The sequence below is a fragment of the Centruroides sculpturatus genome, unplaced genomic scaffold (assembly GCF_000671375.1).
Source record: "Centruroides sculpturatus isolate CEXI.00-Female unplaced genomic scaffold, Cexi_2.0 scaffold797, whole genome shotgun sequence".
Classification (NCBI taxonomy): Eukaryota; Metazoa; Arthropoda; class Arachnida; order Scorpiones; family Buthidae; genus Centruroides; species Centruroides sculpturatus.
In genome coordinates, this window is record NW_019385165.1 from 4757 (window position 1) to 18364 (window position 13608).

The 13608-nt window shown below is 32.0% G+C and overlaps 1 protein-coding gene across 1 annotated transcript; it reads left to right on the top strand.

Annotated features, from left to right (window-relative positions):
- The first annotated feature begins 1856 nt into the window (after positions 1 to 1856).
- On the top strand, positions 1857 to 2585 carry LOC111635655. Its single transcript, XM_023380679.1, has one exon. The coding sequence runs from the start codon at positions 1857 to 1859 to the stop codon at positions 2583 to 2585; it is 729 nt and encodes a 242-aa protein (XP_023236447.1).
- Positions 2586 to 13608: the final 11023 nt, after the last annotated feature.

Below are 13608 nucleotides of genomic sequence, written 5' to 3' on the forward strand. Positions count from 1 at the left end.
AATAATATTTTAGTTAATATTTTGAATCATCTGGAAAAACGGGAAAAAAAGATAAAAATTTATCAATTTCTGTATATCGCTGTGATTTCTTCTGATTCAACGGATGCTAAATTCATACTATGATACGCTTCTTGTCTAGTCTTCTCAATGGTTAGTGAGCGCTAAGATTGGCTTTACTTTACTTCTAGACTTATTACACCACCACAGGACATCAAATTAAATTTAGAAAAACACTATTTTATTTTCAGAATGCATTTCGGACATAGAGTCCCTCATCAGCTATTTGCTACAAAACTAATAGGAGGTTAACAATTTTATAAAAAGGCCGTGATTGACAGAAATGAACAAAAAGGTGGACATACATTTCACATTTGGATTCGACGCGTTGAACATTAATTAAAAGATAAAGCATACGGTATACAAGATTTCTCGTTAAAAACGGTAATGTTCGTGCAATAACGTAATAATAAACAGAGGTTCTGGTAAAACAGTAGAGTTATAAAAATATACATTGTTAACGAAATGATAAGTAAATTCACAGTAACACGAACAGAGTAACAAGACGATTCGAAGTGCATTCCAGGATGACTGTCACCCTCATTCCTATCCGTTTTCACAGCTCTCTCCTCCCCCCACGCCTCCTCTGGTCAAATATGCGTACCACGATTCATGTAATTTCTTGCCAGAGTTGTTATTCATGATTTTCTCTTTGTTTTTAATGAAGGAAACCCATGATTTTCTCTTTGTTTTCATTTAAGGAAACCCAACAAAACGAAAGGTACCGGTTAAACGTAGACATTTGGTATTTAAAAACTTGTCTCAGAGAGGGCCTATCCCTACCAACTTTAAAATTAAAAGCCAGCATTGCAAAAGATATGCAGAAACATGACGTAGTTATTGTGGAAAAAATAATAATGAAATCTGTTATTCGCCGTAAAAAATACAGGGTTAAAAAACTCACTAGACAAATCAAGAAACTACGAAACGACTCAAACACCAACAGAAAGGAACCCCTTACAAAAAATAATCAGGATTAGTTTAACAATAAGTACCAGAAACTTGTCAAAAATCTAAATTACCCAACTATTCAAGAAAGAGAAATCTGGCTGAATAGCACAATTGTCAACTTAAGTAATGTCCAAATACCGATTGATATTAGAAAAACACTAAGCAAAGGCTTGAGTTTTAACGGTCCCAACACTGTTGACAGGAAAGTGTGGGCTGTCGGTTTAGAAAACATCATTTGTTTATCCGATACAACACAGGAATAGAAAGTTAACTTGAGGGAAGAATTACAGTACGAATTGTCTAAATATAACGTTAATAAAAATAGAAAAAATAAATTAATCCAGTATAGGCACAAAATAGTAAACCTAAAAAGTTTTTTAACTGTTAATAAATTAATAATAGCCAAAGCAGAAAAAACAAAACAAGTAATAATTGTGAATAATGAGCAAGACGCAGACATCTACAAGCAACTGTTGAATCAAAATACGTACATTGAACTGCATAATGATCCAACTAACCTTCTTAACAAAAAATTAAAAAAAGGCAATTGTTAACCTTGAGAAACAACATCTTATTAGCCAAACAGAAAAACATTTTATTCTTAATAGTGAAAACAGAGCACCCAAGTTCTCTTACAGGGTAAAACCCATAAAGTTCCAGTCTCCTATAGACCTCTGGTAGATATAAAAGGATATATCTTTTATAATTTAGAACTTATTTTAAAAGAAAAACTAAACACTCTTGTTAAATCCCCTTATAGCATACAGTGCACTGACTACTTTATACAAAAACTCAAAACTTTAAAGTTCGAGCCCACCTACAGGATTGCCTCCTTGGACGTACGCAGCATGTATCCGTCCATTAAACGCAACAGAATATTAGCTACATTAAAAACCCAAAACTGTCAGCAATGGATCATAGATATGGTAACTCTTGTGTTGGAAAATAATTATTTTGTCAGCCAAAAAAGATTCTTTAGACAATGCGATGGTATCCCCATGGGCTCAATAATAGGACCAATCCTTGCTGAATTAAGTATGTGCAATATCGATCATGACGTTGTCAATATCAAGGGTATAATAGAACTGTACCGTTACGTCGACGACTGTTTTCTCATATATGATGACAACATCATACAGGCGGATAAAATTCTGGAACACGTAAATAAAATAGATAATGACATTAAATTTGACTTAGAACCTGAATGCAACTGTCAGTTACCATTCTTAGACATTCTCGTCACGAGACACAAAGACAAAACAACCTTTAAAAAATATAAAAAACCTTGTACTATTGACAGCGTCATACACTTTACATCTGAAGTACCAACTTATATAAAAAAGAATACTTTCTACATGTACTTGGATAAAATTATGCAACGTACCACATATGATACCGATATATCCAATGAAATCGAAGACATCATAAAAACATACTTATTGAACGGTTATAGCAAGCGCATGATTAGTAACTGGCTTAATAAAAAATATGTTAATGCACACAAACAACCAATTGACAGTACTGCTTATAAATTCCTTACGTTACGAATATTTTTGAAAGAATCAAAAGTAAATTAGTTAAGTATAATATTATTCTGGTACCCGAACATCGCAACAGCTTACATAAGGAAATAAACGTACCTAACAGGAAAGCTAACATATGGGACCAAAAAAACGTTGTTTACAAATTTGAGTGCGACTGTACCACACCCAAATCTTACATTGGTGAAACTAGTAGGGAATTAAAGGTCCGTTTCAATGAACATATCTCTGCCATAGCACACAACAATGATAGCTCGGCTGTAGCCGCCCACTGTAATAATGAAGGCTGTCAGATTGTAAAGGATACTGTCAAAATACTTAGAAAGGAACCAAATACTTATAAAAGAAGATGGTACGAACACTTAGAAATAATTAAAAACAAAGAGAAAATCATGAATAACAACTCTGGCCAAAAATTACATGAATCGTGGTACGCATATTTGACCAGAGGAGGCGGGGGAGGAGGGGAGAGGTGTGAAAACGGATAGGGGTGAGGGTGACAGTCACCCTGGAATGTACTTCGAATCGTCTTGTTACTCTGTTTGTGTTACTGTGAATTTACTTATCATTTCGTTAACAATGTAGGGGAAATACGGACAAAATGACATATACGTACAAAATGACATAGGCAACATAATTCGAATTTGGTGGTCTCAAGCGCACAACTAACCATGACACCACGTTATCCGAGCGGCTTTTACTAACCTGTCAAAATGTGAACGCACTCCTCTCATTCGCCCGGGTGTCATGGCCGACGTCAAAAAATGATACGTTACGAGTTTTTTTCCTCGCAACAAGTTTTTTGTATAGATGGTAAGTTTTTCACTATTTTATCTATTTGTGTAGCATTTATTTCAACCCTCAAGAATTTGTTGTTGCATTTAAATAACCTTTTTCCATTAAAAATAACATCTTTGTATTTATTTTATAATTTTGTTTTTTTATAACGTTATATGGACAAAACGACATACATAGGCAACGGACATAATGACATACCTGTCATTTAGTCCATAAGAGCTTAGTCAAGGTACTTAGCTTAACCTCTTAACGTTTTATTAATTATAAAAAATGGCTTTCAAAAAAAGTCTTTCATTATTGTTTAAAAGAAATTTTAGTATAAAACTTTATTTCCTTTCTTACGTATTATTACAAACTTATTATTTTTCACATAACAAAAAACTTGCAACGAATCACGTGACTCGACAAACATCTTTAGTTTCAACTTCTATTCCTAATATAAAGGCAATTAAATAAAAAAATGAGCCAAAAGCTCTGCCAGAAAAAAGGAGACGAAACATTACTAACTCGAGGAAAAAAATTTTCTTGATAACTCTCCAGATGATGAAAAAGACTGTCCATGCATATATTGCAATGATCTTTTTTCCCGATCTAAGCCTGGAGAAGACTGGTTACGGTGCATAAATTGTTTCCGTTGGGCTCACGTTTCTTGCGCTGACGTTCCTAAAAGAGCCAAGTATTTCATTTGTGAACTTTGTCAGTAATTTTATAGTTTTTACGTGTGTCATTTTGTCTTTACGTAATGTGTCATTTTGTCCATAGTGTATGTCATTTTGTCCATAGTGGATGATCTCGATTAAACTAACAATATTTTTTCCTATTATTTTAATATTGAGAGTGTTTAGTATATTTCATAGGTAAAATACCAAAGATGATTGGTGTAGAATATGACAGTGCTGTGATTTACCAATAAAGAGTTATGAACCTAAAATAAAACTGTATTTCATTTTGTCCGTATTTCCCCTATATTTTTATAACTTTACTGTTTTACCAGAACCTCTGTTTATTATTACGTTATTGCACCAACATTGCCGTTTTTAACGAGAAATCTTGTATATCGTATGCTTAATCTTTTAATTAATGTTCAACGCGTCGAATCCACATGTCAAATGTAAGTCCACTTTTTTGTTTATTTCTGTCAATCACGGCCTTTTTATAAAATTGTAACCTCCTATTAGTTTTGTAGCAAATAGCTGATGAGGGACTCTATGTCCGAAATGCATTCTGAAAATAAAATAGTGTTTTTTTAAATCTAATTTGATGTCCTGTGGTGGTGTAATAAGTCTAAAAGTAAAGTAAAGCCAATCTTAGCGCTCACTAACCATTGCTAAATTCTTGTTAAATAGAAATTTGCCAAGAGTATGATTGCATCAGAAGCGAACCTCTATTTTATATGTTATTGGGTGCCAATTATGGCACCCAATTCCATATAAAATAGAGATAGTAACCTCAATCATGACTGCTTTTATTCACCTAACTGCTATGCCATAACCTTTTTCGCCACACAAAAGGATAAGTGTTAGTTTATTGTTACCCTCGATATAGTCGTGTTATCGTAGTTTCAAACACACATTTAATATATATATTCGTCACGTATATCTGTTGTGTATACAGATTTTTATACATGAAATTAAATAAATAGTTTAGGTGTAAATAAGGTTTTTCTGAGCTCCAATCGAGAGAACCGACACGACCCCTCTGCCACTCGAACTAGCTCTTGAACTAATCAAGAACTAGATCAGCCAATCGGAACTATTTAGATTAAAGGAATTGCGAATTACAGAGCGGAATTTTAATTAATTTAATTTAAAATATATGCTCACCACCTCAAGTTACTGGATTCTTGCCCCTGTACCTTATACTTTTCCTGTTAGCAATAGAGACGTATCTAATCTTCCTAACTCCTTTCAGCTGAAATAATTTTTTCTCGAACTAACGTAACTTTCAATTTTCATCAACATTTATGTACAATTAATCGCTACTTCCTGCTCCATTGTTTCCATATCTGCTGTCGACTGTAATCTTTATAATTTCATTCTCGAGATTTAAAATGGACAGACAAACAGAAAACACTAGAAATTTTTATATTTGTAATTTCTAAAAATGGCATACTGAAGATTACCCAAAAATGATAGTAAATAGATAGCAAAATCAACTTAATATTTAATAAAAACGAATTAGTATGTCAGAAATAGTCAGAATAAAATATATTAAACAAAGTTTTGAAAAGATTAGAACGAAACTTAAAATTCCAGATCTTATATTAATTATTTCTGATACAAACAAGTAAATAAAGAGACATATCCAAAAGGGAAAAAATCGAATATATCGGGTATATATAAAAAGTCGAATATATAAGGGTGCACCCTTATAGCTATCGAGACGCAACCACCCCTACGCAAGAATGGAGACTTGGAGCTACTAACACATACAAACACCATTCACGTGCGATGTGTAGTTTTGGCGGAAAAGTGAAATATAGGGACACACACACGTCCATTTATATATATATATATATATATTTTATTTTAGAAATAAAATGACACAATTAAACTTTTTAACTTTTAAATAAGTAATTTCATTAGAGATATGGGCTTGAAAGTGGTTGAAAGTGGCTTTCTATTTCGAATGTTTTGTTCGAATTTGTTCGAATTAAATTCGAACATAAAATTCGAATATTGGTTCGATTATAGAACGATTGTAAACGTTCCAGAAACGTTGAAAATAGTTCGTTTGACTGGACGTGAACAGGAGACGTTCAGAAATAGAATCGGGACCAGGTAGTGTTGATATAAAGCGGTATGCAAGATTTACAGGCGGTTTTTTTGTGCTTTTGTGGGAAATCGAACATATTTTTATGCTTATCTAAAAATTCTTTGGAAACGTCTGGAAACGGGAGACATAATTTTTGCATTTTGTGAAAACGGGTAAGATTGGCTATAATGTAATTATCTTAATCGTCACTATCGTTACTTTTTGTTTCACGAAGCGAGTCTTTGCAGATAGTATGTAAATATAAATTATATAGGTTAGTACACAGACTCTGCTTAACGATTCTGTAAGAACTAAAATAATTAAGTTATGCATATATCTTAGAAAATCCCATTATAGTTTAGTTTAAACGTCTGGTAAATGTATTTTGAAATGCTAACCACCGAGAAAATAATCTCTCGTAATATTAATAATTTTTATTTTTGTAATCAATGCAGTACTATTAAAGCATATATTTTTGAATGTTTATCTCTGGATCAATTTCATCAATGTATGCCTGAATTTGTGATTAGTCTGTACATCAAGGACTGCATCAAGGATTTTTGTTTAAGTCCGTATTAATTTGAATTCAATTTTTCTAACATTTATATTTCTTCCTGTCGATGACATTTTCTCTTCAAACTCCAAACTTATTTTGATGTTAGCGAACAGAGCAAAGTCATCCGAGAGATATTGAATGTTTAAGAATTAATGAAGGTTTTGTTGAGTAGATATAAAGAAAATTTCGTATCTAATAACCATAAGCAAGTAGATTCGTTTCTCATAATCTGCATTTGCAATCAGTTAACCTTGTTGCTGACATATGATATCATAAAAATTCCATCAAAATAAAATAATGAATATATGTAAAGTTTTTTTGCTTTATGAAACAATTAATTAAGCTTGTGTTAAAATTTCGTGAAGCAAAACACGTGAAAATAGTTTCGTTTTTGCAAATTTCATTTTATGGACAATTTCATTGCTATCTTTGTTGAAATCACTGACTACTTCTTTTAGTTCTTCAGGTTCTTTAGCTATCAGGATGATATCGTCTTAGACGGTTGAAGTGATCCTCATCTATATATACCTTTGTCATTCCAATCTAATTTACGGAATACATTCTCTAAAGTTGCAATGAAGAGCATGGGTGATATCGAGTCTCCTTGTCGAATGCGTTTGGTTGTATTGTAAAATTGTAGAGTTATCATAAATTTTAACTTTAGCTTATGCTTATATGTATATGTTGGCTAGAGTTTCTATGTATGATTTTTCAATGCCTTGGTTGGTTAATGCTCTGACATATATGGAGTCGAAAGCTTTTTTGAAGTTAATGAAGGCCATTGATCGTGGTATTCGATATTTATTGGTATGGTTTAATAATTTTTTTACTGTTTGTATATGATCTATTGTATTGACACCACTTCAAAAGCCAGCCTATTCCAGTGGTTGTGCAACATTTAATGTGTTTTTTAATCAGTTATTGATAATTTTCTTAAATATTTTGTAAATAATTGGAGGCAAGCTTACGTGTCTATAAATTTCAATGTATTCTTTGTTGCCGTTTTTATGGGTAAGTATTATATTCGCGCTGTTTTCAATGGTCTGGTGCGTCGTGATCTCAGGCATTCTGTGTATATATTCTCCAAGATTTTCTCTTGTCTTCTGCCAGCATATTTCAACTTTTCAGCTGTTATATTGTCATTACCAGCTGTTATACTGTTATTACCAGCTGTCTACCATTTTAAATAGATTTTAGCGGTGATTTTATTTTTGCCGTTAGATATTCTTAAATATTTTTACAATTTTTAAGTGTTTTTTTTCAAGTTACTCTGGGGTTTTGTATAATCCACTGTAAAGTCGGTTACCTCTTTGAATTATGTCGTTTCTTTTTGTGGTGCAGATGTTTTTGTTTATCTGCACAATTATTTGTTTTTTTCCCACGATTTGCACTCTTTTTAACCTTTTATAACTTTTTCCATTTTCAAATGCATTCTCAATCAATTGTTTATTGTATTTCCTAATATCTTCTGTAATCTGTTTCTTTATTGTCTTACATAAATCTTTAAATTCTATCTTTTGTGTACTAGCACTTGCTATCATTTTCCATATGCGTTTTAACAGATCTTCAGTTTAGTCAGACTGTTTCTTGTTTTTATTTTATTTTTTTTTTTTGCTGCGGTCTACTTAGCTCAGTCAAGAATAATTTTCATTAGCTGTGCGCTATCGACTTGGTCATATAGTCTTTTATCTAGTGCCCTTTGGTACTGATCTCAGTTTTCCATTAGGTTATAGACGTTGATTTCTAATATTCCTGATTTTTTTACTAACTTAAGTCTTTCTAGTTTTAAATTTAATACAATTCTTGGTCTGCCTTGTCGATGGTCACTGTCTGTTTAGAATTTATTAAGAACGCTGACATCTTTAACTAGGTGGGTCTTGTTGCTGAGAATGTAATCAATTTTGCTCTAATTCACTGCGTTTAATGCTTCCCATATCCATTTCCAGTAATGGTTCTTTTCGAAAAATGTATTACAGTAAATATATAGATGTTCTGGTAACATGCAAATTACACCAGACTTTTTCCTCTTTCATTTCTTTCAACAAATCCACAAGTTTTCACTACTTGTTTCTGGTTGTTTTGTTCCACTTTGGCATTAAAGTCCCCAATTAGATATTTGAAATTGCTTTTATTATTGTTTAGTATCGTTATAGAATTTCTCTTTCTCTTCCTCCGGATGTGAAATTGTTGGAGCAGATATTTGTACAATCTGTATGTTGCATCTTTATGTAAGCTGCAAAGTTAAGCTGGCTACTCGTTACGTCCACAATTCTGTTTTTTCATTTCTTGTTAATTAGGAATCCTACGCCATTTTATCTGCCTGTCGGTGTCGCTCGGTTGTAAAGAAAACTGTCTGTTGTTAAATCTAGTAGTTCTTCATCTTCCCACCTAATTTCACTGATTTCAATTACATATTACTTTATGTTTTCTGCCTCTTTTTAGTTTTATGAGTTTAGCTTGATTTGATAGTTTACAACAGTAGTATGTTGCTATGTATAGCATTGTAGTTTTGTGTGAATAGTTATGTTTTAGACTCCGCAAATTCTTATCACCCTCTGTCCATTTGACTGGTTTAAATAAGTATACCCCCTTCCCAAGGTCATTTGGGCCTACGGAGAATGAGATCCATGTTTTTTCTTGTATCATGTTTTTTTTAACTCTTTTCACCCTGTGGACACTAAGATGGCAGCTTTTTCCAAGCGCATTATAGGTTCAGCCGGGCCCAAGATGAGGCTGTCGGGGACAGGGCTTGACATATCCGAACGGACCACCCCAAAAACTTCTTGGAAATTTTTCGACCTGTTTGGATTCGAACCCGGGTCCCTCAGAGCAGTAGGCTGCCACCTTGACCGTTCGACCATCCGGTTACTCTTGTATCATGTTATGCGTGCACTTGGTGAAACGTACAGTACCTTACCATACTGCCTGAGTGTGGGTTGGCAAGGGGCAAGTGATGACATCTATTGGTTTTGCCATTTACAGATGAACCTTCGGCTAATGCAGGGTTTACGCTTCGGGTGGTGAGGTCACCACATCCTTACATCCTTATGTGTAAGTATACAGTGATATCCCAAACTTACGCGATAGGTGGGACCCGAGCGATAACCGCGTAAGTCGAATTCGCGTAAGTCGGGGTATAATTTTGCAATTTGCGTAAAATCCAAGTCGGACGTATGTAAGCTAATAAATGCTCTCGTTAATCTTATGTCGTCTTTTGATTCGTTCACGGTTACAAGAAATCACCACATAGAGTTTCTCGAGTCTCTGTAGATATAACAAACATAGAAATAAATAACACAAAATAAATTGTAGCTATGTGACGATTCCGCGCGACACGTCCGAACATGTAAGCGGAACAATGTTGTGGAGGAGTGAGTAATCAAGAGTTGCGTGGCGCTCAAACGAAACACGAATCGACGAGATTTGAAAATCGCGTAACTCCGAGTTCGCATAAGTCGGGGTAGCGTAAGTCGAGGTATTACTGTAAAATAGACCACAGGTTCTCAAACTTATTTTGACCACCGCACACTTTGACTGTAAAAAAGAATTTTTTGCTTCCATATTTTTTAACTTACCTTTTTACATTACCTTCTGTTGCATATCTTAAAAACAGTTATTGCAAATATAATGTTTAAACATGCATTATTATATAGGTAGAATAGATAGGGTGTGACCTATATCATATTTCTGAGATCAAAGAATGTTTCAATGAGAAGAAATGAAACTTACATTTAATCACTGAAATTTTTACTGCCCCCCTGAAAACTTCCAGCGGGGGCGTTATCGCCCACTTTGAGAAAGGATGTAATAGAGAGTAAAATGCAAATTTTTGTTCGTATATCCAAATACAAATTGAAACAAAATGTATTGAATGAATTGCACGATAACTGTACTGGTAGAATAATAAAAAACACATTGACTATTTGACTAAAATTTAATAATGATACATTTACAATAAAGTGAACGAGAACATTTTCTAAATATATACGTATTCTAGAAATACTTTAGAATAAAAAAAAATATTTTTACAACGTTTTTTAATAGTATCTACATATATTATTAATTTTCATATTAATATTTAACAGAAAATATTTTACTAGTTTAAAAATATATTTTCGATTTGTCATTCGTGTAATATTTAAGTAAAGTGCAGTTACCATTAGTTATAATTTACAAAAACTCACTTTTACTCTAAATGAAAATATTTAGAAACTGATGCACGTCAAAAATATTTGTAATAAATATAATTAATTAGAAGGTGTACATTTAACTAACAATTTACGTAAGTGATCAAACAAGAAAAGAGTTTATAATTTAAAAGTTTCGTAAAACCCGCTACTTTCGTTAGACAGATAAAAGAAACTTGGGAAAACCAGACGGTCAGCACATTGGCCAGTTCTGGAATCACTGTGCAATGTGTACTTTTTGTAGCTGCACATTTTGCTAATATTTTATCACGTAGTAAACAGTCAGAGAACAATATCTATTCTACAAGTTTGACAAGAAGTTATTGAGAAATATTTTTCTCCTGGCGACGTACTTTTTTATATAGCAGGTCCAGTGAATTTACACATTGTTTTCTACAGTGAAATCGTAAACAAGAGAATTTCTGTTGAATACGATAGAAGAAATACGTCTTTATGCCATGCAATAAAAATGTTAAATTTTTCTTTAATTAAAAAAATTGAAAGTTACTTGTACTTTTAAAACATTCTTTCGCTGCTACAGAGAATTAGTTCTCACAAGAATAAAATCATTTCTAAGATATTAAAAATTTCCATTAGCGAAACATTTCTAAGAGATTAGAGATTTCCATTTGCGAAACATTTTTAAAATTAATCATTAAATGTTTCAATTTTTTTATGAGTGGTTTTATATCATCCACCTATCTTAAGTTTTTGATGTTTGTGCTCATCTGTTTTTATTCCAACTTCTGACCCATAAAAAATCTTCCTTGAGAAGATTACACATCAAGGAAAATTTTTAAAATGATTATCAGGTGGTTTTTGAGATTAAAATTAAAATTTACCTAAAAAGTGAGTGAAAATATTTTATTCAGTGAAGTAAGCATAATCACAATCTGCCCCTCTTCCCAATGATATACAAGTGTGTAAATACCACTCCAAAAAAGTCAAGGTCAAAGCCCCTTTTCGGGCTATTTTACTACTTTAATTAATTAACGATGTATATTTGAAAGGTAGTGATAATTGTATTATTATACATATAACTATTTGCAGTACAATGTAATAATACGACCTATATGTTACGTGAAATTATTGTAATATAATATTTACAGTTTTATGCATGTTTCGAAAACAATTTTTGTGTAGAATTGAAAAGTAACATTTCTACAGAGTCGCATTTCTGTGACGTACCACTCGTGATATCGCGTATTTTAAGTAATATGTTATATGCTGTATAAAATGTCTTCCATGCTTAGAGAAAAATTTTTGAGTAGAATTGTAAAGTAACATTTCTACAGAGTCGCATTTCTGTGATGTACTACTCGTGATATCGCGTATTTTAAGTAACATGTTATACGCTGTATAAAGTGTCTTCCAGGCCTGAAAAATTTCAAAAAATATCAGTATAATTATTAAAAAAATAATATTAATTAAATTATATAAATAGAAATACAGAACTAAATTGTTTAATTATTTTACATTAATTTTTACGTAAATATATAATAAAAGACAAATAACTAATATTATTATTTATTTCAATTATTGTGTCGGATTGGTTAATGAAAGTGTTTATTAGCCAACTCACAAAAAATATCTGTAAAACTCATTATATTTTTAATAATAGACTGTTTCATACTCTACGTATATTTAAAATACAAATGATTGTTTGTTCTTCAAACAATTAATATTACTATGAAATAATTAATATTTTTGAGTTAAACTTATTTTTATTCGTTTAGATATTTGAAATAGAATAAATTTTTTACAACGGTGCATAAATATCGTATTGCATTAATAATAATACATTATTGGAATATTGCACAAGTACTGTTTTCCATTACTTCGTAAGAGCACTATTGATAGTAATAAAAATGTGACAATGCAGACACGAGCAAGCGAAAAAATATGTAGCAAAAAGCGGAACTAAGCGATAAATATCAAACCCTGTCAGTTATGTGCAAGAAACATAAATTTGCTTCCGCTAGCAATATTCATTGCTCCACGAGTGTGCCTGGTTTTCTTTTGCAAGAACTATAACTCTCAAAATATATTGCTTCCTACTAAATTCAGATCTTTATAGTCTTACTCTAACAACAACAATAATAACCGCATAAATCAAATGGTTATAAGTTGAAAGTTAAAATTTGGTACACACTGTACGCCACGCGAATGCACAGTAAAAACGAGTGTTAAAAAATCCTTCCCCCGTGAAACAAGGATTAGCCTAAATAATTCGGCTCGTAGTGTACTACTGAAAATGCGGATTTTCGCATTTGCAAAAAATCGAAAATATTATCAGACTCATCTAAAAATTCAATAATTATCCTTGGAATAAAGAGATCTGATTCTTTCACCTGGTAAAAACTGTTACTATCAGCTATAATATGATAATCTAAATCTTCGCAATTGTTTGTTTTTGCTACAGCGATGCCGAGCTTATTTGCTAGTTGTAGTATATAATTACAACTAGTTATTCAAAATTTAAAAAATCTTACAACTATTAATAAAAAATATAAAATATTTACATTTATTTGCCTCATTATTAATTTTTAAGTTAATTGTACCTGTATAGGACATTCCTTTGATAAAACGAAGCAACCACCAATACATAATCCGATTTTATTTTCACGAAATTTTTTCATAAATCCTAAGATCTACATTCAAATTTATTAAAATTATTATTGAATTATATATAGAATTATATATGAAAACGAACCTTAATTTTATCCGATAATTGACGTACAGGTACAGACAATCGTCTGACTTC